Source organism: Nanorana parkeri, unplaced genomic scaffold (genome assembly GCF_000935625.1).
Source record: "Nanorana parkeri isolate BGI_ZX_2015 unplaced genomic scaffold, ASM93562v1 scaffold248, whole genome shotgun sequence".
Taxonomy (NCBI): domain Eukaryota; kingdom Metazoa; phylum Chordata; class Amphibia; order Anura; family Dicroglossidae; genus Nanorana; species Nanorana parkeri.
Window position 1 is genome coordinate 1,415,438 of NW_017306516.1, and position 27,722 is coordinate 1,443,159.

Genomic DNA, 27,722 nt, shown 5'->3' on the forward strand with positions numbered 1-27,722 from the left:
CCAGCACCGGCGATATCTGGGGGGAAGGATCCGGCAGGAGCGAGGCAGCAGAATCCATCCTAGGCGAGCGTATGGGAGACTGCTCATCTTCTGATCGGGCTGATGGAGAAGAGGATCACTACATACCTGTCCCCGATGGTCAGGATGCTCCCGCTACCTGGGGCGCAAGATGGCCTCACAGGCTTTTGCACCTTCATCAACACCCTTTCTCTCCCAGGTGTGCTCAGAGATCCCTGATGATGCTACTCTACTGGCTGTGCTTCCTACTAAGAGAAACTGGCTTAACTTTTCTGCACAATTTCAGCATGTCCTAAGAGATGAGCTTCACGGTGTGAAAGATGCATTATCCTCCATCTCTGCACGAGTTTATACTCTTCTAACCTCATGCACTGACCTGGCAACACGTGTTCCTAGGCTGGAGGTGGCACATTCCTCACTTGATCAGAGTACTTTATCGCTTCACCTGCACCAGGATGACCTGGAAAACAGGAGCAGATGGATTAATCTTAAGCTTAGGGGCATTCATGAAGCCACGTCTAATCAGGACCTCTAGGTTACATTTTGCTCCATCCTCAATGTGGTCCTGGACCGCGAGCCTGACACAGATATTGAACTGGACAGAGTTCATAGAGTGCAATCTTTTCTCTTAAATTCTTCTAGGCCTCAGGATACACTTTGCCGAATGCACTATTTTGGGCTTAAAAATTATATTCTACGTAAGGCCTGGGCCAAAGGTCCCATCAATTTCAATGGTGCTATTATCCAGATATTACCCGATCTCTCTAGATGCACTTTGCAGATGTGTAACCTTCTCATACCACTCCTACTTAAGCTGAGAGATGCTGGACTGAATACACATCCTTCCAAGACTGTTGTATTTCTTTCAGGCTCTTCCTGTGACTGTCCTGATTTCCTTCCTACGGCTGTTGTGCCAAGAATTTATTTACTTTTTGTGGGACCCTTCTCTTGCTAGAGTGGCCCACAAATACCTAGTGTATTCAAAGGGGCATGGGATTCCCCGATCCAGCAGTCTTTTATCAAGCGACACAGCCAGGGTTTTAGATTAGTGTGGGAATGCTTCCCATAAACAATTGATAGCCTTGGAACAAGACTGCTCTGCCATCCCACTTGGCTGCCTTCCTTGGTTGTATTCGAAACTCACTAAAGATCTTAATTCTCACCCGTTGATAGGTCCTACTCTAAAAGTGGTCAGAATGGTGTCAAGCCTAGTTGCTCAGACTGATCAACCCTCTTCGAGTCTACCTGTGATAGGTTTACCCCTGGTAGGGGAGATCATTCCTTTTCAAGATTTCTCCAAAGCAATGTGTATAGACTCAAGGACTTTCTGTCTGATGCTTCATTAAAATCTCTGACGGACATTCAAAACATGGTGCAGCCTCCTTTTGGATATGTGGAGGACCATTAAACTGCTCTACTTTCCCTTGCATATTCTTCCTAGAGGGTCTTATGCGATGTCACAGACTCAGTTTGAGCGATTATATGTGGAGCAGGAACCAGTTTGTCATGCCTTTATCAATGTCTTATTGGCTTCTGATGCAACCTGGGGACTCTTACGTGCCACCCTTTCTGGCTAACAGAGGAAGGATATCTTATTTTTCTCTTACCGAGCATCCATGGCTTACAGGATACAGGAAGCGAACTTTAAAATCCTCACGAGGTGCTATAGGGTCCCCTCAGTTCTCAACAAGATTTACCCCACGCTTTGGACAGATGTTGAAGATGTGGAGAGGAGAAGGACACACTTCTTCATATCTTCTTGCATTAAGTTGAGAGACTTCTGGACTGCGGTTAGTACTAAGAGACGTACGGGGATTGACGTGGGGCATGATGCGGCAGCCTATCTCCTCCTCCACTCACGTCTCTCTCTCTCAAGAAACAGATATAAGAAATATCTTATAATTCAATTACCCAATGCGGCCAAAATGCACATTCCAGTACTGTGGAGGAGCACCACCCCTCCCTCCCTTGCATTGTGGTATAATAGGATCTGCGACATTGAAAGAATTGAGTGTCTGACAGCCACTTTGAAGTATAGGGTGGATACATTTTGTAAGACCTGGTTCTACTGGTTAGACTTCTCCTTTTCTTAGGAGTTCTGTGATGTCATGCCATCTGATGACTCTCTGTCTGGAGCCATGTAACAGTGCCCTGGGCCCTGAGCTGTAGTCTTCCCTAAACACCCTCCCCCACATGGGTTCTTTTTTTTTTATTCCCGCTCCTCTTCTTCTATACTCATGTCTTTTCTTGAGCCTGCTTTCTTTCTGTCCCCTTCTACTTATATGGAAAATGGAAATGCAGAGTGGATGTAACAGTTGATTCATCAACTTTCAGATGAGTTACTTTCTTTTGACGATTAACATATTTTTCTTTGGATATGTGACTTGTTTAGATCTGTTGAGTCTACCAATTACTATGCTGAGTTCGATTATCGTGTTTTTAGTTTTTCTTGTTAACTCATCTGTTTCTGTGAGTGGTTATATACATAATTTCCCATAAAATTGTATCTAAAGGCTAAACTGGGTTTTTTATTTATTTTTTGGACAGAATAGGGAAGATTCATAACCACTGTCAGGTTTTTGTTGCTGTCTGTGGCCCCACTAGAAAGATTAATTATCTCTATTTGTCCTGCTGACCATTGTCACTGGGTCTGAAAATGACTGGAAATTCAAACATTTTTAGTTGTCACCAAAACATATATAGAGGCTGCTTCACGGTACATGCAGCTAGGGGGGGTTAGTGATTGCTTGTTTTACAGCTCTTTTGATTTTTTTAAGCATATGTAAAAACTTTAATGTCCATTGCCTGGGCACGTGTGCACTTTATTAAATATTCTTAACTATTCCACTGACCCCTATAGCTGCTGATGCTGTGATGTAATTCACTGTCAGAGATCACAACAGAGATTCGGCAGTTGGGTTTCATTTTTATCAGTGTTAAAGTGATATTAAATAATTATTTTGGAAATTTAGATTTACTTTGTATGCTGCTTCTTCTCATATGAAAGCCTGTCTTTTACACCTTGATTCACCTGGTCCCTTTAGTGCTAACCCCCATTTCCATTTTAGAGTGGTTCCTTTCCTTTTCAAGGTTCTATGGAGCCACCCTATGGAGCGTGTACACTCCTGACTAGGACTAGAGCCAACGCCACTTGCTCTGTTGCCAGCTCAAATACACAGCCCTAAGGCCACCACATCCCTCATCCTGCATGATCAGAGCAGCTGCGATTAGGGACCTGAAGCCTGCAGCAGTCAAGTTTCAAAAATGTAAATGTTTGGGCACATTTATTAACTAAAACGTGTTGGGAATGTTTGACCGATTACAATATATCTGTGTATTTCTATAAACAAATAAGGTGGAATAGTTCTTGAAATACTCAAGCTCTCACAACTTTTTAACACATCTCCTTGTATTTCTTACATTGCTAATGTTCGTCTATAACACCTCTAACTACCAACAATCTACCCTGTAATTCTGTACTAATCCATTTACCACTCATCAACACTAGTCAACCCCTGCAGAGGAAATTATCTTATTTTTTGCCTTCTCTGTCCCACTAGTTATATTGATTGTTGGTCCTAATCATTAATTGCAGCCAACAGTATATTTCACAAAATAAATTCTCTGTTTTGTAAGCACAGTAAGAGAGCACGCTGCTTATTATAATTTATGAAGTAGTGCAGTAAGCCTTGTTTTTTTTTTTCTAGAAACTAAGATTTTCCATCTTATCTTGTAACTAGGGTTGCCATCTTTTCTTCAAGCGAAACCCAAACACTCTAGTGCTGCTTCATTAGCTTCTTTGGGGTCCGTAGGTGACATTTAGGGGTTGATTTACTAACCTAAACACACACACACACCAGGTGTGTGTGATTTTCACACAGCAAAACGTATTTATCAACCAAAAAGTCTCTAAAAGCATATTTCCACTAATGCCATATATGGAAGAATCATGCACATGATGCATATATAATGCTGCTTCACAGTTTAGACAAAAATGGTTAGCTCATGCATTTACATTCCTGCATTCATCAATGGAAGCAACATAACATAGAGCTAATTTACACCACATTACCTTGCAATTCATTGCAGGACTTTGAACAACACACCTGCTGGGTGTGTACACACTACAAAGGTGTTTCGATTCCTCCCATAGATCATGCTGGGAGGGAACACACTACAGAGGTGTATACACGTTCGTGGTGTGTTTAAAAGGTTAGTAAATCAACCCCTTAGGGTCTGAAAGAACCTAAATATCTCCATCTAGAGATTTCCTAATTGCTATTGTAATTTCCTAATTGCTATTACCTAGGGGGCTGTTATCCCCCTATGTGATAGCAATAAAGTTAAGTGTAAAAAAAAAAAAAAAAATTAAAGTAATATATTTAAAAAAAAAACATTTTTTAAAGTCCACACATACAAACGCAAACGTGTGTCAGGTGCGCATGTGTGTAAAAACAAAAATTGTGCCACACATGTTACATATCACCGCAGACATCAGAGTGAGAGCAATAATTCTAGGGCCATCAATCACTGTTAACACTAAGCTGATGAACAGTAAAAACTTTTAAAGCATTGCCTATGGGCAATTTTTGGTATTGTAGTTTCTTGAGGTTTCACGGGTGCACACAATTTTAAGGCTTGACATGTTTGGTATCTAATTATGACCCCATCTTTTATATATTACCAAAAAAATAAGTATTATATTCTTTTTCTGTTCACTAAATTTCATTTAAGTGTATTTTATCCTAAAATTACTGGTTTGATAAACATTTGCACAAATACCGTGCCACAATAAAAATAGCAACTAGTATGTTTTTTATTTTACTGGGCCTCTGCTTTTAGAAAATATATAATTGTTTGGGGGTTTTAAGCTGTTTTCTAGCCAAAAATTCAGATTTTACTATGTGTGTGCAAATAGTAAGAAATTTCTCTGACAGGAAGTGGTTAAATGGAAACAACATACAAGTCCATAGTGGTCACCAGAAGAACGGGTACCAAAAGCGGTTGCAGAAAGTATTTACAGTCCGGCTTTGGACAACTCTAGAATAAGTCATTTACATCTACATTATTTCTTTATATGGCACAATATACTGTATATGGAACATTTCTGGTACCTGTAACTTCAAGCAGTGTGTTTCAAGTTAAATTTTCCCAGGAATAGCTTACCTTATTTGTCTCTTGCTGATACCCATCTCATGTCAATACCAGTCTCTTCATCTATCATCTGGGGTGCTGGTCCCAGCCTTTTTATCTTCCAGAACTGAACTAAGTGAACTCCTCCATTGAGGCAGTGATGAGCTGTGCTCGTGTTTGGTAGATCGGCAGACTCTACTGCTGATCAGCACCAGCTGTCTCCTGGGCTGCATGTCCCCTGTCTGGATGTGGCTGCATGGCAGTTCATGTGTCCCCAGGAAAGGTAAACACAACCCAGGGAAACCACACAGAGCAGCAGCTTCCTGCTCACATGTGCAGGAACAGCAGGACCTTGGGGTTACCCCTGTCTGCCTGCATCTTGTGTCCGGTTTTCAGCTGACTTGAAAACTGGGCACAAGATTCCAAACCCGTACTGTCCGGGTGAATTAGGTGGTGACCCTAATCATAACGCTGCTTTAAATGTTTAAAGTACCATTCCTTATGCCGTTCCATCTAACACTTACTGTGCATAGTGGTTCTTCTAAACTCTTTATTGCTCCAACACTTATATTAGAGCTCTTTAGGAATTGTAGCATGGGCCCCGTGTCTTTATTTAAATGTGATTTTATTAATTTCTTTGCACTCAGAAAACATAAACATCCAAAGGTCCTGGAAAACATAAACATTTATTTATAAAGTATGAAGTTGCATAAATACATTAACCCAGTTTGGTAGCTATGTGTCATTCTGTGATTAATTTATTTTTATCTTTGTGATTTCAAGAGATTTAAAATATTTTTGTTTAAATGTTTTTGGCGGGTAAAACCTTAGGCAAAAAAGAGAAAATTAGGTAGGGAAGGGTGTAGGGGAAGGGGCAGGGACTTTCTGTGTTCCACTTTCTGCAAGGTGGGAGGTAACAGACTGACTCTTAATTGAGTCAGGGAAGTATGTATACAAACGTTTGTTTTTACAGTCAAATTATATAATCTTTTAAAGTGAACGTGTCCTGTGTATTTTAAAGCTGAACTCTAGCAGATATATGAGAAAAAAAATGATTGCAGCTCTGTTTTTATTTTTGAAAATGCAAGCAGTGAAAATGCAGACAAAAATGGACGAATGTGATGGTACTAGAGATGCACCGATACCGCTTTTTCGGTATTGAGTGCAAGTACCAATATTGTTTTCGGTACTCAGCTATAACGGTGCCATGTGCCCCGATTATCAGGAAGCCCAGTTAATCAGAAAGGCTTTCTGATTGCCTTGAAAGCTGGTGTTCTATCGAAAGAACACCAGCTTCACTTGCTGAGGCTGCCTTGCTTCCTGACCAATCAGGAAGCCGGAAGGGGAGTCATGACGCGCCGCCTGGCTTTCTGATTGGTTAGGAAGCCAGGCTGCCTACCAACAAGTGAAGCTGGCTTCCTAGCCATTCAGGAAGTTCCAGTATTGGAGGTAAATACCACAGTATTTGGGCTAGTATGAGTACTCACCCAAATACTCAGTATCGGTACCAATACTAGTATCGGTATAGGTGCATCCCTAGTTGGTACCCTTCCATGAAAAAAGAACTTGCAATGTTCTTTGAATTAACTTGAATCCATCAAAAGCAATTGCCATCCACTTTTGTTAATACCATATTTATTAAATATCAATCTTTACTTTTGATGATTCAACAGAGGCAGTGGGCAGATGCAATAGCTAGCCTGTTATTGGCTATTGTAAATTGAAAAATATTTAATAGCAGGCTGGCTTTTGCTCCAAGCAATAAAGTAAAAAAAAATAAAGTTTAAAAAATAATGTTAAACTAAAATTAAAAAAGACGAAAAATTACAAAAAGTTAAATAAAAATTAAGAATGCAAAACAAAAAATTGGTGTGTTATTTTAAATAAAAGTTTGGTTATTGTATTATATTGGCTCAGAGTTTTACAATTTACATTATTTTAAATCCATGAAACTAATTAAAAATGAATAAAAAAGTTCCCTACATTATGTTATAAAATATTTATTCTTACCCATATTTTTGGTAAAACATAAAAGTCGGGTAAATAGATACCAAACATGTCAAGCCTTAAAATTGCGTGCACCCGACGTTTGCGACGATATGTAACATGTGTGGCACAATAGACGCAATCATCGTTTTCGCACGTAGGCGCACCCAACACATATCTGCATGATTATGTGAGGGGCGGGGGACTTAAAAATTATTTTCTTTTCTAATTTTTTTATGCTTCTTTATTTTTTTAAATAATTAAATAATTTTTGTATTACATTTTTTTTACACACAACTTTATTGCTATTACTTGGGGGGCTAAGCAGCCCCCTATGTGATAGCCAATTTACATGACAGGTCCTCTTTATGGAGACATCAGGGGTCTCCAAGACCCCTAATGTCATCTAGGGACCCCCAGAGAAGCGGATAAGGCAGAGATCTGCTTCATCAGCTTCTGTAGCTGGAGAGTGACACTGAATTTTTTTTAAAGGTGTTATGTGAATGGGAAAATATAACAAGTATAAAGCAGGTTGTGCCAATTGGGATATAAAATTGAAAACTCACTAGGGCTGCAGCTAACAATTATTTTCATAATCGATTAGTTAGCTGATTGTTCATTTTGATTAACTGGATACAAAATTTTAAATGAATACAGTCATTTATTTAAAATAAAATACACAAATGCAGTGTTACAGACAAAAAGTTTACTTCAAAATAAAACGATATGCACATTTTTTGAAATCGCACTGCACTGGAATGCAGGGCATTGCTGTACCGCGCATCACAGTGCAGGCGATCACACTGCGGACGGGAGGTACATTTAGGATCCACTTAAATGAATGGCACCGCAAAGCACCTCCTGCAATTTTTGTCAGGCTGAAACCGCACCGTATGCGGTCGACTTTTCGTACGACAATCGTAACGTGTGTAACGTGTGTGACAATCGTACGATGTTCGCATGGTTGATGGTATTTCCGTCCGTCAAAAATCATACGATTAACACTGCGCATGCGCAAACGAAAATAATTGCGGTCACTTACCACAAGTCGTCAAGGTGTTTTTTTTTTAACTACCGCTGATTGAACCTTGCGATAATCGGGGCAGGATGGGGCCGTCGTACGAAAATCGCACAACGGTTCGATCATCGGGCGAAAAGTTTCATCCGATAATCGTAAGGTGTATGGGCACCTTTAGAAGCAGTGTATGGCAATGAGAGGAAGCAGTCTGTCCTTCACTTTTGTCCCTCTACTTTCACTTTCAAACTGCTCAGAGTAGCCTGGAATCTACACAAAGGCCTTCACCAAAGAAACATCTTAAAGTTAAGAAATATATTTTTTTTAATCTTTAGGTATGCTGTGAGAATTGGAACATATAGTGAAGTTTTCTCAAATTCAACAGCAAAACTGGAAATACAATTTAACTATACCTGTGGGTGAAATTTCAGCTCCTAATGAACTGCTGTGTGCTTCAGCTGTCTCATTCTCACAGGCGTGGACAATCATGTGATTATAAGTGTTTGAATAGAATAGTTACCTGCATTTAGGTGCGTTCTGTCTAGCCACATTTAAATATGGGCAAATTGGTTCCTGATTTTATCTAAAAGTACATTTTTTGCAAGTACATTTAAACACTTAACAGCAGAATGTGATCTGTGAATGATAAAGTTTGTTTATACTTCTCAGGTGATTTCTGTGAAATTAACCCAAATGCAGGAGGCTAGTGTAAGTGTAGCCCCTGAGATTAGAGTCATAAACAGTAAAAGGAGAGTGGGTGGTAGTCTTGACCCTTACTTAAATGCAAGCAGTAGTGAAAAGGTTAGAAAATATTTCTATGTGAAGTGAATAAATATGTCACAACTGGGTATTTAGTGTCAGTGACTGTATCCATGCTGGCTCATCACTTATATTGCCTATTTATATAGCTATGCAGATTTCAGAGTAAGATATGAAGGGATATTCCTTATGATAGCACAATTCTATTATACTGCTAAAATGAAAAGCAAATATTAATTGGCTTCAAAGCCATTTCTAAATTTAAAAGAGTTCATAGCACAGTAAAGCCTTCATAGAACGGAAGGTATCCTCTTGTCCCATACCATCACATATCCTAAAAATATGAGGATTATTCATCATTCAGGTCAGTGGGTGGAAATATAGCCTAATATTATAGAGCAAGTTATTCCAAACTGCATACAGGCTTTTAAGGCTTTTTGGCCATCAATGAAGTGAATGGAAACCATGGCTTCTATGGAGTAGGGCTTGGGACCCAACCTTTAGGATAATAAAATCTGTGGCCATGCTCAAATAAAGAATTGACCTTTGGTGTATTTAAATGCTACCTTCTGTGACGTCTGCCACAATGGAATATGCCACAGTCTTCCCTAACCAAAATCCTAAAATATTGCAGACATGTGCCTATAATTTCTGGACCAACCGAAATGGCAGGAATTAGACAGCATAGGTCCCATTTATGTGTACTGTAAAAAGCTGGGGCTCAGATAATCAGTGACTACTAAGAAAATGACAAGCAGCTAACTAGAAATTCAGGATTTAGGCAACACAGAAACCATAATGCCTGCCCTTTTGTGATGGTTCTACTTCTCATTTAGAGGTATATAAACATTTCTTCAGATTAAACAGTTTTTGCTCTGCTACCTTAGCTTTTTGCTGATACGCTTAAGAAAGGGAACTAATACCGTGAAAGCTTGTAATTCAAGATTTTTTGTAGATGATTATCAAGAAAAAAGACATAAGGGGTTATTCACGTAGGAGCCAAAGGATCCAGCCATAGAATGACAGCTGGGCGGAGCCAGCCGTGATCTCATGGCTGGCACCACCCAGTTGTAATGACAGATGACCTGGGGACGCTGATCTGTCATTAAATAATAACAACAGGCGTCATGGCCGGCTCCACCCAGTTTTTATTTATTGGCCGGGGCTGCTAGAAGACTCTAGCAGGTGCCAACCAATAAGAAACAGTTGGGCGGAGCTAGCTGTCACTGCTAGCTCCGTCCAATTGTTTTTTTATTTATTTTTTCCGTTTTTTTTATCTTTCTTTTTGTAATGTAATATTTATTTACATTTTTAAACATATTTTTTAAACTTTTTTAAACTCTTTTCATTGATTTGCTATTTTGCTCGGTACCACGGAGGTACCAAGCAAAATAGCTGAGCCAAATGCGAGAATAGGGGTGAACGGCAGCAAGTGAGCTGCCGGAGCTTCGGTTCTGCCGGTCCAGATGTTGGATCGGCTAAGTCGAAGTCCTTCTTTGAAAGCAGCTGATGTACTTCTGATTTCAGCTGTACTGAGCAGAAGTGAAAAACCGAACAGCGTTCGGCTCACTTAACTTCGGCTGGGTTATTCACTCGGCTGCCTTTGGCAGCTTTGTGAATAATCCCCATAATGTTTTGTCAATACTTTTGCCTTTCCTACCTATATATGGGCAACATAAACATGTGAGGACTAGTCACCAGTACAGGTTCCCTGAAGCCGATCTTTTTCCCATTACTGACCTATTGTGCCTTTTACCATACACTGTCTCTGTGTGGAAATGGCCATAACAGTAGAGACAGGGCTTTGGTTCCTCATGTCAGAGCTGTCCCCTTGATAACTGATAGAAGAATAATTAAGCAGCAACAGGAAAGATGTAGGAAGCACAGATCCAGAAGTGCAAGTACAATCAAGGAGGTTCATGCAGTACAAACCCTAGGTACAGATTCTTCTCCAGCAAGCAGCACAGTAATGACATCACCAAATCTCACTCATAATACTGTCTCTTGCATGGTAGATATACATCATACAGGCTGTAGACACATGAACTTACTGGGAAGTACACTACTATCTTTCAGAAGGAATTCAAGGCAAAAGTTAGGTTTTTCAAGGCACTGCATGGGCTCTATTCTTATTTCTAGATGTTTCCTATAATTTAGCAGATCTTCACTTCAGGTCATTTTAATTCTTTTATTTTCTGTAAATTTTTAGTTCCTCAAGTAGTAAGAAACTTTTTTTAATCATATACAAGATAGTGAACTGACTTCTAAAACTCTAGGAAATAATGTATTTGTATTAACATAGCAGCCATTCAGACCCCAGCTTTTGGATAAAAGCAGCCATTTTACATACGCTGTATGCAACATGGACTTTTCTTTCCTCCACTGTTTAGAAGTCAGCTTCAGCTTTTAGATGACATTAAAAGTGGTTGTGATTTAGTTGTATCAATAGCACTCAATAACCAACCATCTCTAAGAAAAGAAATATGCTACTTTGGTATTGTTACTAGCAGATATATAATATACCAGGGGTCAGCAACCCGCGGCTCCGGAGCCGCATGTGGCTCTTTCATACCTCTGCTGCGGCTCCCTGTCCAGGGGCGCAACTACTGCCAGGGCCTCAGTACGGGTGTAACAGCACACTGTGTGCTGTTATTTCATTTAATTAGAGAAGTGAATTATAATGGCAGCAGCAGCAGGTAAAAGGAGTTGGGAGGAGGTACAGGGAAAGGGACCCCGTCGACCAGCCCACCTGAGGCCCTGCAGAGCCCACCATAGAGAGTCTCAGGTGTGCTTTGCAGGGTCACTCTCAGGTGGGCTCTGTGGGGTCTCATGTAAGCCCAGAGTCCAGTGCGTTACTAAGCCCAGAGTCCAGTGCGTTACTAAGCCCAGAGTCCAGTGCGTTACTAAGCCCACATATACCTATATACATGCTCTACATAGCATAAAGGTAAAAAAACGATATATGACGTGTTATCTTCATTTTAGATGTCAAAAGGGTTTTGTGGCTCCCGGTGTTTTCTTTTCTGTGCGAAACGGGTCCAAATGTCTCTGAGTGTTTAAGGTTGCTGACCCCTGTAATATACGATAGGGAAGGAGGTAAGACGTGCCACATCCCAACCTAAACAGTTATACAAACTATATACCCACTTAGGCCTTAAAGTACCATCTCGCCTCATCCAATTATCCCGCCTAGTAACACTCTGGTGTTAGATTTTTCAATAAGAATTCCATATTTATATACGAAATAGGGCTGCAGCTAACAATTATTTTAATCGATTAGTTAGCCAATTACTTTTTTCGATTAATTGGATAAAAAAATATCATCCTTAATTTAAAATAAAATATGCGGTGATACCTGACAAGTGTAGCACAATTGTCGGGTTTTTATGTAGGTGCACTGACTTGTGTTTCCGTTAGTATACGCATGTTTGCATGGTTGGGGACTTTACATTTTTTGGATGGGGATTTTTACATTTATTAAAAAAAATATTTTTACTCATAAGCCCCCTATTTGATGGCATATTGGAGGTGACAGGTTCGCTTTAAGTTGATATATAGTGTCACCTTTCCACTTCACTGGATTCAGCTGCTGAGGCAGCTGCATGTCAACACAGCAGGCAGTGGCTTGGAGCAATAGCCAGCCTGTTATTGGTTATTTTAAATTGCAATAGCTAATAGCAGGCTGGCTATTGCACCCGCCCACTGCCTGCTGTCAATCTGCAGAGGAGGGAACTTAAGGAGAAAGTTCTCCTTCAGGTCCTCCTCTGCTCATTGACAGCAGGCAGTGGGCGGGTGCAACAGCTAGCCTGCTATTGGCTATTACAATTTAAAATATCCAATAGCAGGCTGGCTATTGTTTCCAGCCGCTGATGGGAGACTTAACGCTGGGGTTCTCTCAATCCCTTGGACTCGGAAGAGGGGGTACGGGGCAGGCAGCAAAGAAGGAATGGGGCGGGCAGCGGAGGAGGAACAGGGCAGGCAGAGCAGGAGGAACGAAGCAGCAGTGGAGGTAAGGAGGGCGGGGGGGCTAGTGGCGATTGCAGAGTCACCGCTGACACAGACCGCTGCAGCCAGTACCAGCGGGGAGGAGAACGGAGGAGTAGAGCGGCAGTAACTAATCGAAAATCAACTAATCCATGATGAGAATCATTGCCAACTATTCTCATCAATTATAATCGATTTACTTGATTTGTTGTTGCAGCCCAGCTCAAAATGTCCACTCCTTAGGTGATTCAGCCAGGCGTGTATATATCACTCTCAGTACACTATCAGTACAGCCTAGGAGTTTGAAGGGATATCGCTCTACGTATTTCTCGGACAAATCCGCTTCATTAGGAGCAAATTGAGATGTACTGTAAATACACAGCATTAATAATAAAGTGTAAAAATCTACAAAATGTAAGAATGCTAGTCATAAATGAGGAGCCATCCATTCATAGATGCCATATATTTTGGGCTGCATGGGCGAGTGCCAAGACAGACTCATGCAGTCTCCCAAATCTCAACCTCCAATAGGACATATTTATAAGGTGTAAACAATCAATATCTTCTCAATCTCAAAATTATTAGAAACACGTATCATTATTAAAATGATAAGGAAATGATGGGGGAAAAAAGTTTTGGAAATTGATGGGCATTTTAAGAATGCTACATGTTTCTAATAATTTTGAGATTGAGGAGATATTGATTGTGTACACCTTACAAATATGTCCTATTGGAGGTTGAGATTTAGGACTTCACATGAGTCTGTCTTGGCACCTGCCCACACAACCAGAAATATGTGGCATCTATGAATGGATGGTTCCTCATTTATGACTAGCATTCTTATCCAAGTAAGATCAAGATATAGGTCTTTGGTTAATTTCTGTAGATTTGTTTTTACTGTGAGACTGAGTAACACTTTATAATTGATTCTATGTATTTCCTGTATGCCTGAATTTTCCCCTGATGAAGCTGATTTGTCAGAGAAAAGCATCCCTCTGAACACCCAAGCTGTACGGATAGTGATACATACTATAGTGATACTGGTACTGATACATGCCTTGCTGTAACACCTAAAAAATTGACATTTGGTATATAAATATGGAATTCTTACTGAAAATGTAACAGCAGGCTGCTATTAGGTGGGATTATTGGAGGTGACGGGATCTGTTTAAGTTGATGAGGCAAGATGGTACTTCATGGGAGCCAATTTTAGTGATGAGTCCTGATTTTATGTTTTTATGAATCAATTGATCTTTAGATCTAATACAATTTGTTGTAAACTGACCTATCTGGCCTAAGTGAGTGCCTTAAAAATAAGCATTTGTAGAATTGTTACTAGCAGAACATAAACTAACAATATTTCCTAACAATTAACCTTCAGAAGTTTTGTTTGACTTTAAAGCAATAGAAGTATTGTAAGTACAGCTGCATTTATGGGAACAAAGAGTTAAAACATCTAATGCACTTGCGTTTTGAAATCTGCATGTGTGAGAAGGTGTCCAGTTGATATTTTGATATTTGCTCAGTTTCAATGAGTGAGCATTCACCTTTTGTGTAAATGGTAATTAGATCATTAGGAGATCTGTACGTGCAACTGAAGAGTTCAGCTTTGTGAATATGGAGTAATTATACATCTCAGCAATGAAAGAAATAGGTCAGGCTAGGTTAAGTGCGTAATAATGCACAGGTGAAGCAGAGGCTTTGAGAAGCCAGAAGCAAAGGGGTTAGGATGATGTGTTTCAAAGGATGGAAATGTCAATGATGCTACTATAGATACTGTTCTTTTTTCTTTGCTCAGCCTTTCAAGTTCTGACTGCGGTGATTTAAATTATTTAAAACTATCAGGAATTTAGTCATGCACAACTGGACTTGTTTACAATGTCTCTATTCAACTTGCTGATGTGTTGCAGAATAACTATTCCTTTTAGCATTCTCTGTATGTGATTCCAGGAATCTGGTTTGATTCCTTGTGAGTTGTGGATGGTGAAAGACTAGCAGATATATGGGAACAGTGAACAAGTTACTGGCTGCAGGACTATATTCACCTTGATAATTGGGTCAAAAGGGAATTACACTGTCTATGGATGAAAAATTCTTCCTACAATATATTTATGTGGTTAGGTAAACCCTTGCTCACCTGGTGATAACCTGGCCTTTTCCTAATGTTTTCCACAGATGGAATAGTTAAATTGGGTAAAAATCATCTGCTTGTATTCAGTTGCTCACAGATAATAAGTATTGATAGATGTGTTTTAGTGCATAGAAGTCTTAATTGTAACAGCAATACATATTGCTAAACAGCTTGTTTTTTTTTTGTTTTTTTTTTTCATGTGTTGTCCTTATGATTAGGACCCTGATGGGCTAAAACATGTCAACACTTTTTATATGTGGTTGACTAAATAAAAGAAGATACAGGTTACACATTTCCCAATAAGGTGGTCATTTTGCACTTCAGAATGCAGTTTTCCTGCTGAACAGAATATAGTGTAAATATTCTGGCAGCCCTATAATGGACTGGAAAGGACCAAAATCTAGGGGCATGGCCAGACTTTCGAGTGTTAATAGATGGTGCAAGGTCAGAATTTGAAGTGTTTAGTACATTGTGTGTAACGAAACTTAAGGAAGTGTACACAAACCTATGAATCATTTTATTAGTAGGTGACAAGTTCTTACAAGCCAACACAGCCTTACATTGACAGTATACAGACAGGACTGACTGTATTGTAGCTTGCAACGTTAACCCTTGGTCTCAGATAGCAGATGCATTGTTACTTCTTTGAAGATTTTTCTTAACCACTTACTGACCAGGTGTTTACACCTCCTTCCTGGCCAGGTCATTTTTCAGTATTTAGCGCTACAGTATTTTGACTGACATTTATTCCGTCATGCAACGCTGTACTGAAATTAATTTTATACCATTTTTGGGGGGACAGATAGAGCTTTCTTTTGGTGGTTTTAATCACCACTGGGGTTTTTATTTTTTACTGTATTAAGGAAAAATTACTGAAAATAAAAAAAAAAGTTTAAAAACAAATTGTGTTCTAAAACATTTATTATTACCCAATTTTTTGGTAAAATATAAAAGACGGGGTCATGTCGAGTAAATATAAGTAAAGGATGGACACCAGCACTCCAGAGCAAGTTCAGTACGTGTTTATTAACGTAGTAGTTGCAAGTTGAACACTCTAAACAATATTTTGGGGTTTCACAGGATTCCCTTCATCAGGCCTATCTATGTTAATAAACACGTACTGAACGTGCTTTGGAGTGCCGGTTTCCATCCTTTACTGATATTTTGTCGGAAGCCACCTGCTGACACCTGTAGCACCCACCCTCCATTTTTAGAGCAGCGGCTCTGAGTGTGATGGGTACACGGACTGTATGTCGGGTAAATAGACACCAAACATGTCAAGCTTTAAAATTGTGCGCACCAGTGAAATTGCACAAAACTGCCATACCCAAAATTGACCATAAGCAGCGCTTTAAAAGCTTTTGCCGCTCATCAGTTTAGTGTTATCAGTGACTGATGGCCCTAGAATTATTGCTCACACTGCAACGTTCGTGGCGATAGGTAACATGCTGCGTAATGGGCGCAATCGTCGTTTTCGCACGTATGCGCACCCAACACGTGTTTGCATGTGTGTATGTATGGGTGGGGACTTTAAAAACATTTTTGTGTTTTTTTTTATTATTTTTCATGCGTGACTTTACTTTTTTTTTTGCAACTTTAATTTAAGGGGGTAAGGAAATCCCCTTATGTGATAGTAAAGAGGATGTGACAGGTCCTCTTTATGGAGACCCCTAATGTTACCTAGGGATGCCCAAAGAAGCGGATGAAGCAGAGATCTGCTTCATCAGCTTCTGAAGCTGGAGAGTGACACAAGAATGCGGAAACAAGAATAATATACATCACTTCCGCATTCTTAGAGGGGAACGGAGGGAGATTGTGTACCGATCTCCCTCTGATCCCCTGTCACAGAGCCACCATGCTGATCCCGGGCTTGCACCGGGCACAGCGGAGCCCGGGACAGCGGGAGGGGGGAGCCACACATACCGGCACATTGTACAAGCGATCCGCCGGCTCCATAGCCGGCGGATCGCTAGTATGTAAACAGGCATAGCTGCCTGTTTTTACATTTGGGCACTTTCCTGCTCGCGCGCAGGCGTGGCTGAGCGGACGTTTAAAAACGCCCGCTCAGATCCAGACAGCTCCCGGCCTGCCGTTTTTTTTACAATGGCCGGCCCGGAAGTGGTTAAACAAAACATTTTCTAATAGCTGGAAAGTTCAACTACTGAGACTGAAGTTGGCCCTACACATATTTTACATAGGTTCAGTCTCGCACATCAGCAAGATTTAACAATAACTGTTTCATGCACAGGCGTGCCCAGGCAATCTATTTATTTATATTCAGTCAGGGTAGTGCTTGCATTACATAGTTATTGGTGATTTCTGCTGATCTAACCAGTAGCGGAACTACCGCCATAGCGACCCATGCGGGCGCTATGGGGCCCGCAACCGAGGGGGCCCGGTCAGGAGCAAGACTGTAAGCTTAATCAGTTGTTCCAGGGTAGATCGGCATCGCAGATCGTATGTGCAGGAGAACCGATCTGCCGTGGAACAGCTGATTGGTCCTGAAATGTCACTTTTATCAGACTTTGTGAGTGCAATCTCACATTCCACAAAGTCCAATATTTCAGGACCGATCAGCTGTTCTGCCCTGGACCAGCTGACAAAGCGTTGGAATTCTTCGCCTTTTGCTGGTCACATATTTCAATGTCGAAAAAGTGGGCGTGATTACGTTAAAATGTGTGACCACGTGACCGGTCACACATTCCAACCCAGTCACAATCTTTGATAGAACACCAGTGTTGGCGATTACACTGCTGAGAGAGGAGGGGGGCGTGGCTGCGGTGCCATTGTCTTCAATGCACCACCACGCCCCAGAACGCAGGGGGGGTTAAGTGTGCGATATAGTGCGTTCCAGCAGCTACCGCTCTGGAACGCACTGTAATTTGTGTGAATAAGCCCTAAAACACTTTTAAACCTACTAACAGATCAATTCTAAGAAAAAACTCACTGGCAGTAAAGAACTGTAATCAAGATATGAAATTCAATAATGAATATGGACAGTAAAGATATGCTTACCATTATCTACTGTGGGAATAGTTTTCGAAATAATGTGAATTTATTTTGCCTATACTAAGAAATTAATAATTTAAGTGACCGTGTGCTACACTCCTTTGTTGCGGACAGCTGTGTACAATGTAACTATTTAAACACCTTTTAAAAACATTTGCATGCAACTTAAAGAAAAAAAAATTAATTGTTAATTCTCTTATGATGACCTTAAGAAAATGTTTATACTGACACACAAGCTCAGCAGCACTAACATGACCCGGGAGAGAAACTTTAAAATTCTACCATGGTGATGTCCTGCCACTACACAGAAAATATCCCTCTCTGCCTCTGACCGATGCTGGTGCTGCAAAGTAACTAGTGGGACCATGCTACATACACTGAGTGGCCAGATTATTATGACCACCTGACGTTTGTAGGCAATCTCGAGCCAGCACTGTGTCCTCCGGCCGATGCCGGCATCCGTCTTCCAGGTTCCGTTCCTTGTGAGCGTCCGCGTAGCAAGGGGGTGGAACCGGCGGGAATTTTAAAAGTAAAAATAACGGGGGGAAAATAGAACAAAAAAAGGAAAAGAAAAATTTAAATAATCAGACAGGCAGGGAGGTTAATATACCTCTGGTCTACATAGTGAAGTATTGAGAGACATCGACTCAGATTAGAATTCTTCTATAGGGATTGGATGTTTCCAAATACCCTTTGTTAGAACTTCCTACCCCTTTCTCTGCTAATCTTTTAAGGTTATCTATGAACAGGCCTTGAATTGCAGAGAGATCTGAAATAGCACTATAGTCACCAGAGTAACTTACAGCCATGGTGTATGATAGATTCAAAGAATATACCACCACTTGGAATACCTGGATGATTTTTATGGGTTCAGTTTAGTTTAGGGATTCTTTCCAATAACTCTAGTTACTACACCTCTATCAATAGCATTAATGGCACTCCTCCCCATGCACACCTATTCCCTATCCCCCTTCCCCACCCCTTTCTTTCTTTACCCATCACTTTTATTTTCTATATTTTCCTTATACCAGGGGCTACCTTGCCATGAACAACTCATCTATGCCTCACTCTAACACACCCATGATTCAAACCTCCAAAACTTTACCCAGGAGCTGAATGCACCAGCTAACAGCTGGTAAATTGGCATTGACGACTTGTTGGTTCCTAATAACATCTTATTTATCACATTGCTTGTCTGCTTTTCTTGCACTCTTTCTGTATGTCGAAAATGCTCAAAAACATTTACACATTATACATTTGTGTAATTAAAAACAAGAATTATCAAAAACCATAAAAGACCTTTCTGCCTGCATACATTACATTGCTTTCAAAACTTGATTATTCTTACGTACAAATACAGCACAAAAATAACATGGATTTATTATCAACTTCTTATCCAATGGGATCACAATGCATTTAGAAAGAAAAAAAATTGTGTTGATATATCTTTTAATGTCTAGATTAGTAACTGCAACCTTTCTTTAAACTGTTGCTTTCTTCTATACGGAAAATAAGTAGTGCTTTTGACTGTTAAAGTTTAAGTGATACTCCAGACCACTTTGAATGGAAATGGATCCAAATTGCATTAACGACTAAAGTTAATTATGGCTGGACAGCGAATTACCTGACAAAGTATCCTGCATTATACTAATGGTGTGAATCTCAGTGGTCACATTAATTTTCTCAAAGGTTCTGCGCACATTCTTGCTTAATTAAAATAACCTTCAGTGATATTTACGTGGGGCTGAAAATAAGCCTTGCACTACATATCAGTTTGATCTGTTGCTGCGCTAGTGTGACCTCACTTAGCAGTTAGTGTTTCTGACTTAAGCTGACTTCAAGGAAAATCTGCTAAAATGACATTTCTATTTTAAACAGAAATGATTTTAGATGAATGAGCACAACTAAAGGCTGATCGTTAGACAAACAGTGCATTAATTACTTACATATGCTTGGTTCTAAATGTGTAAGTTCTTTTGCTGCAATCAATAAATGGTTATATTTGTTTTTGTATCATCGTTATGCAATTGAAAGCATTTATGTTTGATTTGATGTTCCATGTTATATACACTACCTGTAAGGGAACTACCCATAGAACATACAGTATATGGCAACTATAATAATTTGAATTTCACATCACAATGTTCTTAGACAGGTGTTTACATTGGAATACTTCCGCTCTATACCTATTATGGTGACAACTCAAACTTTTGGATTATCCAATCATTTCAAGTCCTTGTGGCAGTGGTAACCAGGACAAATAGAGAAGGTGAATCCTCCCAACACAATCAACAATAAAAACAAAACTTTACTGGGGTTGTAGCCCTTTCCCACACTATCCATACTACAAATACACATTTCTGGGTGTGTATACAATTTAATTTAGTAAATTATTTTAATTGTTTGATTTTTTGTGAAAATACTTAGTTCTATCACTGTATCTAATTTACATAAGGACACATTTACCCTAAAAGCTGATATTTATCTTTACTTAAATCTTCTCTTCTTTTCTTTAGCCATTGCATAGTACCTACGCACATATACTAGTCCTCTCAGAATGTAAAACAGGATGACTAAAGTTGTTTTTGCAAATGACCTACAATATAGTCATTGGGAAATCTGAATTAAAGTGTTTCGCTTTTGCAGTCAAAATTGAGAAAAACAAACTATGTTTGTTTTATGTTCCCATTCACATAGCATACTTAAAAATATTTTTTTAACAATCTATTTCCTACCTTTTAGATATTCCTTTGATGAAGGCCTTTGTGCAGATTCCAAAAAGTAGAGGGTCAAACAAAGTGTCCTTTTATACAATTCTTCTAAGTCTTTAACCCTTTGTTATGACAGACATCATTCACCTCTACTGTAGTCTACACCTGATAATTAAATCTACAAGCACAGTACAGATAGGGTTAATTAGAGTAAACATTCCATAGCTCCGTCTTTAAGTCTTTAACATTACATAGGGGGAAGCCAGGTACAATTTTTATGCCAGTAAAAAAAAAAAAACACTAACTGTAAGGAGCAACTCTGCTCCATCAGAAGAATGCAGTTGGGTGTCAATTGGGTTACATTTTCCAACATGTCCGGCATAGATTTCAATTCTCGGGAATAATGGAGTTCCTTTTTTTAACATTTCACTATGCTATGTGAATGAAAACCTGTACAAAAATATAAAGTAGGTGTTGTCCCAGTTTGGCTGCAAAAGTGGAAATACACTTTAAAGCTGGTCTTTAGGCAGATATATTCATTGCAGGTATTTTATAATACAATAAGTATAAGAGCCAGATTTTGATGGTACCAGCCTTTTGCAATACCCTATGCAGCAGAGATCAAACTGGGTGCGGGAGGGACAGCATAAGGAACCAGTTAACTCATTTGTAGTGCTTATATGGTACCATGTAACATGGTATTTTTAGAGAAGCTTCGGATTTGTATTCACCATGTGAGAAATATAATCATGTTTTCTCCCCCTTTTTTGTATTACAGGTTTCTGCATTGAAAAACAGGCTTAGAAAGGTCTCCACAACTACAGGGGATGGGGTAGCACGAGCTTTCCTCAAAGCCCAGGCTTCTTTGTTTGGGAGCTATAGAAGTGCATTGAAAATTGAGCCGGTAAGTGCATATTATTTTCTTGCAAACCCTTCAAGACCAGAGTAATTTTTGCTTCTCGGTATTGGATCAGTTTTGGAAATGTGGAACCGCAAGAAACCTGTTCAATACAAAGCTGAAATACACAGAGCATATCTGAAGTGCCTTAACTTACACATGATCTCAATTTCTGTTTATGCATGACTTCTAATGCCATCTTGATACTTCCACCCTGCTCTTTGGATAATCTTTGTACCTTGAGCTGTACATTGTGCAGTAAGGGTTTAAATCACAGAGGTTGCTGTGGCAAAAGGGTTGCTGTGGCAATCTTCTGTATTTCGGTACATGTATGGGTTTAATACTTGCAATGTTTCATTTAGTATGCAAATGTATTTATTTATTTATTTTACTTTCACATGCATTTATCTTTTTTCCACATTAACAGGCAAAACACATTGTTCAGCAAAAGTTACACTTACCGAGATTGGGACAAACCATATAAAACTACTCAGGGTGCTTACAACAGTCGGCTTTTATTTATGTGGTTTAAAATTATTTTTCCAAAAGAAAAAGACACAAAAACCTGTTACTGTAACTGCCTAAAATTGTTAGCCCGGCTTTGTTTGTCCATTTAAAAATATCCATCTAGGACTACCCTGTCCAATGCTGTACTTTCTTGGGAATTAGCTGCATGTGAATTTGTTCACACTGGCCTAGCTAAATGTAATATTTATCAGCACACAACAATTTGTTGATAATATGCACCTCCTTGTTAAAAAGGGCATTTAACCAAAACATTTTATTATATGAAGTGGAATTAAAGTACACTATGCATACCCCGGGTGTTTCCCATAATGTCTAGGTATACAGAGCATATTTATACATTATGGCACACTTACCTTCCAAATCTCACTTTTGCAGTTATGCAATGGCTGTGATCTCGCTCATCGCCACTGCTGAAATCCTCACTGGTCTTTTTATATGCACAGTGTATTTGTCCATCTTGATTAGCCAGCTTGGTATGATGTAACTCATGCGCATAAGAGTTGTAGCATTCAAGCACCTAAGGCATGCCAAAAATATACACTGAGCTGCGCATACATGGATCTGTTTACATTTATAAGAAAATTGCTAGCAGGTATGGCAAAAAGCTTTTATGGCAGAAGAGACCTATGGAGGCTGATATATAAATGTTCCACCCAGCTGGTCCAATGCCGTTTGTACAGCACTAATGACCATAGATGGTGCTGAGGAGCATAGGGAATTCCTATGCTCCTCAGTGCCAGCTATGGGCACTAGTGTCGTGCGAACAGCATCTGGCCAGCTATATGCTGCGCTGAACATTTATTAATCAGCCCCATAGAGTATCTTCCACAGTAAAAGCCTACCTGCATTTTAGTTCCAATTTAAAAACATTCAGCTTAATGTAGAAGCAAGGGATAATTGCAAATATAGAATAAAATGTTCCCATAATAGTTCATATATGGTATATATCTCTTGAAAAGCTCTATAGCTCCATGTCAGCAGCTAGCGATGTGTTCATCATTGCAGTAAACTCAGATATAAACATGGATATAAAGTAGCTCCGATCTTACCAGCTCTCACTGTAGACAATAACCTCATACATTTTTGTCTGGCATACATCTTTGTGCCAGACCTGGTTTGTTTGGCAACTTGGCAGTAAGTAGTGATGCCCTTCAACCCAGTCTGGGTTCTTTTCACCGAGGGACACGTTGCAGAACTTTTACATTTGTAGGTTAATTTGAACAACAAATGTCTTTTTTGACTATTCTTTCACTTGCTGTTGTGGGTGACAACTGGCCTGTTAATGTGCTTTGTGTACCCTATGAGCAGCATCAGCACAATTCTACTTGCCCAGTGGCCAAAAGAACCAAACGCATGCAGAGTCTGAACAAATTACTCGATTACTCGGCTTCAACATACACAAGAGCTTGTGGTATCTCTTTGACTATTTCAAGGCCAGTCACATCAGTCCAGTATCCAAACTACACTAAATAAAGCTGAAGAACAGAAAAGGTTAAACAATTTAAAATCCATCTGCATATTTTTGGGACATTCACTACTCCTTTCGTGATATTAAAAAAACAAAGGAGTTTGAGCGCTGACTATGTAGACTAAAATATTACAAACCATGATTTTCCAGTCCTGTTCTAACTGCATGTGCAGAAATTTGAATCTTTGTTCCTTTGCTTTGACATACCTCCTACTCGGCATTTAAGCATATTAGGGCTGAAGCAGGGAAAAAATGCTAATTTGAAATGGATTTTTGGATTAAAGAGAAGCTCAGATCAACTGGCAACACAGTGGACTGTTAATATTTTCCAGGAAACATTGCAGGTTTGCTAAAGTTGCAAAGTTTACTCTTACATTTTATGTAGTACAATGCGGCTAGATTGGTGGCAAATCTTGCGTGTGCTTCAAGAAATAGGACCAAATCTGTTGTCTTTGGCCCATGTTACATGAGCAATCAGGTCACTGGCAACAACTTGCTAATAGGCTATGTACCTTTTGCGATAGAGTTGCTCCTTTTTTGGCCTGATCAGCGAGATATCACTCATTTGTTGCTCCCTCATGTGCAAATACGATTTGCCAGCAAAGGGGCAATTCTAATAAAGTATGTGGAATTCTCGGGGTGTCTAGTCTTGTTCAGTTTAAATTTGAGCACAGAGAACTATTTCTATAGGCAACACTTTGCTCCGTTAGGAAGACACAACAGGAAATACATAGAAATCTCTTCAATCCTCCTCTACAGCTGTTCGTTGAACAGCTGTCCATATGGTAAGACTTCCTCCCACCTCCTGTTCTGGTGACAGCTGTAAAATGTTAACTTTCCTATCACTTCTTGTCTTGGTGACAATGATCAACAGAAAAAAAGGGTACATTCCCCATATAGGGACACAGACAGCTATTAAAATCTAAGTGCAGTTCCTTTTTTTCCCTACTTTATCCAAAACTAAAATTAACGCACCATTCACGCAGGGCTTTAGGCTTTGGCTGGGAATTCTGGCAGCAAGAACCTACAGATTATTGCAACAGGAATCCCAGGTGTGTCCATGCAGAATGGGCCATTGTGCCGTTAATGACAGGCTGAAGGTGCCCGCATTTTTTAGCGGCAGTCCACCTGTACTCATACATGGTACAGTTACCTGCGCTTCTGCCTAAATGACTGTCCTTGAATGCAGGCAGATTGTGCCCAGGGACAATGACCTATCTTGAATCATAAATAATTGTATTGAGGAATCACCAGCTGCAGCCTAAAGCATTGTGTGAATGTAGCCTAAGGGCCCATTTACACCTATGCACGTGCCTTGGTAACATACACACATAAGTGTGAATGGGCCCATATAGTTAGTTTCTCTGCAAGAGCGCACTAAACTGCCATGCATAGATATGAACCAGCCACATAGAAAAGAATAGAATTCTGCTTCAAATGCATTCTATGTAGTACAATTCTTCAGGAAACAACCGCTGGCAAAAAACAATGGCAAACCTAATTTTATAATTGGTCAACTTGCATTGCAAGTGCTTTTAATAGAAATGGCAATACATGCCAATGCATTAAAACACTCCTGCCCAAAGCAATAATAATAATTTTTAAAAAACATAAAAATAAAGTTGGGTAGGTGTTGTGAAGCTAGCCAACACCTAATATCCTAATCACTTTTGTCCATTTCCTGAATTAAAACACATGAAATCCTTTTTTTCCTATATGGTTGGTTCATGTTTATGCACTACAGTTTAGTGTGTTTTTAAAGGGAAACCATAGGGGCCATTTACATTCACACAGGTGTGTAGGAATGCATGCCTGTTTTAATACATTCTGTGTAGGCCCTTTGCTTTAAAAATTCATATTTGAATTAAAATCAAGTAGCCTTTTTTATGTTTTTGTAATTTTAAATAAAAATAATTTAGTTTTATTTCATGTTCATTATTTTTAAAGATTGAGGGTGGCAACACTTCTAACTTCTACTGGTCATTCAAAGTTTTGTCCTCTGACAAATAAAACAACTAAGTTTTCTGACTCACCTTCCAGCTCAATATTTAATGTGCAATGGATGTTATAAAAACCTTGCTGTGTGGAGGTGTACATGAACCATGGGCAGGAAGAGAATGTATTGATGTGTTTTGTCAGAACAAAAACATTCAGCCCTTGTCTTGTTGTAGGTCTCTAATCTTGCAGCGGAATGCTGAGTAACATTGATTTGGGTCTGTGTTTGAACAGTAAAGAAAACCATTACCAGCAGTGCGGGGGAGGTTCTGGTTTAGTCTCTTATTTACATCGTTAGTACATCTATTGTATCCTAAACAAATAGGTAGAAAAAAAACCCAACAAAAAACAGGAAATTAGTGTGATTAGAACAAATCAAATCTCGATGTACAATAATTATGGAGATGTCACATACCTTGGTGTGACATATATATGTCTTTCAATCAAATGTACAATTTATAGAAGAAAAACATAGTGTCTGTGTTGACCATAGCGAGCAGTCATTTGCCTACTTTGATTTTTTACATGAGCTGTGATTGATATATGTGATAAATGTTTTTGGGGTCCATAGTGTTTTGTACAAACTATATTGTGGAGAATGATGTGAATTGTGGAATGTGCAGAATTGCATTTAGTCCTTTTGAAAATGGTGTTAGACATTTCTTAGATGTAGAAATGTAAAAAGCATGAAAAGGGATCTAAGGGATCCTGAAAGCTATAGCTGTATAAAAAGGGGTATCACTAAATCCCCAAGCTTTCTATCACATACAGTGATAGATATAATGGAACACCCTAGGCTGCCCCACTGTAAACTTTGCTATACATGATATAATCTGGGCTGCCCCACCTGTACACTGTGCTGTATGTGACATTCTCCAGGCTACCCCAATCCATACACTGTGGTATTCATCTGCAGATTTTCTGTGGTCACATGGAAAAAGTGCAACAGATTCCTCCAGCTACGCTAAACTGTGTGGATGGAGGAATGTCCCACTGGGCCGAGCTTCAGTATCTTGCTAGTTGGCCCCTCTGGCTCTCAAAACACCTGAACAATGCCTGCATCCAATCAGATTATTCAGGTATTTTGACAGCCAGCGGGGCTGACTAGAAAGATACTGAAGCTTGGCCCAGTGGGAGATTCCTCCATCCACACATTTTAGCATAGATGGAGGAATCTGTTGCACTTTTTCCATCTGACCATAGAAAATCTGCAGATAAGCTATAGGTGTATGGCCTGCTTTACTCTGTAAACTGTATATGAAATATTCTGGACTGCCCTGCCCACACACCAATTTACTCGTTATACCCAAGCCTGCCTTACATGTCATGCTGTTCATGTTGTTCTCCATCCTATATACACCTAAGCATCACGGTATTGTTATATTAGGAGATACTATTTACATTTACTGCTAGAACTTCAGAATTTTACCAGCAAACAGACACATGTTAGCCCTCAATAAAAGTAGCCTATTTCTATCTGTAAATCTGATTCCAATTGGTTTTGAGAATCAATATATCATATATCAAAATATCATATTTTAAACAAAAAAAATTATATATTTACTGTATATATATGGTTTCAGCAAATGTCACTGTTCAGATGTCCTGATTTGTAAACGGGTGTGTTTTTTATGGAGTTGTTCTTCTCTAGATACAATAGAAAGTAGATGTGTTTCTGAATCACCTGTAGACTGCTTTTGGTCTAGAGATGGAAAGGGGATGGGAAGGGGAGGGAAAAAAAGGAAGGAAGACTAGGGGAAACTATAGACTCTCAGAATGTATACTATCAAAAGTATCTGCTCCATCTGAAATAAAATATAGCTGTAATTGCATCTATAACTATCATTTTATGTAGACCTATACTTATCGTACATTTTTAATTCCTCATCTAATTAAAGTATGTTTGGATTTACTAGTGTTAGCACTGATAATGAGGAGCAAAAAAATCAATCCAGGAGAGAAAAGGCAGGCTGTGCCATACAATTTCATTTGTATTCCTATAAACAGGTGGTTGGCATCTGTGAAATTTGATTCCAAGTCTGGTGCCAGGAAGTATTTAGCACTGGAGTGCTGGGTGCTATGTGAAG

General features: G+C 39.4%; 1 protein-coding gene across 1 annotated transcript in view; it reads left to right on the forward strand.

Annotated features, from left to right (window-relative positions):
• Positions 1–27,722, forward strand: part of DENND1A (DENN domain containing 1A) — a 702,656-nt gene that overhangs the window by 544,176 nt on the left and 130,758 nt on the right. The window contains exon 13 of the mRNA XM_018556699.1: positions 21,525–21,650. Within this exon, the coding sequence (XP_018412201.1) occupies positions 21,525–21,650 (126 nt within the window). The remainder of the gene's footprint in view (positions 1–21,524; positions 21,651–27,722) is intronic.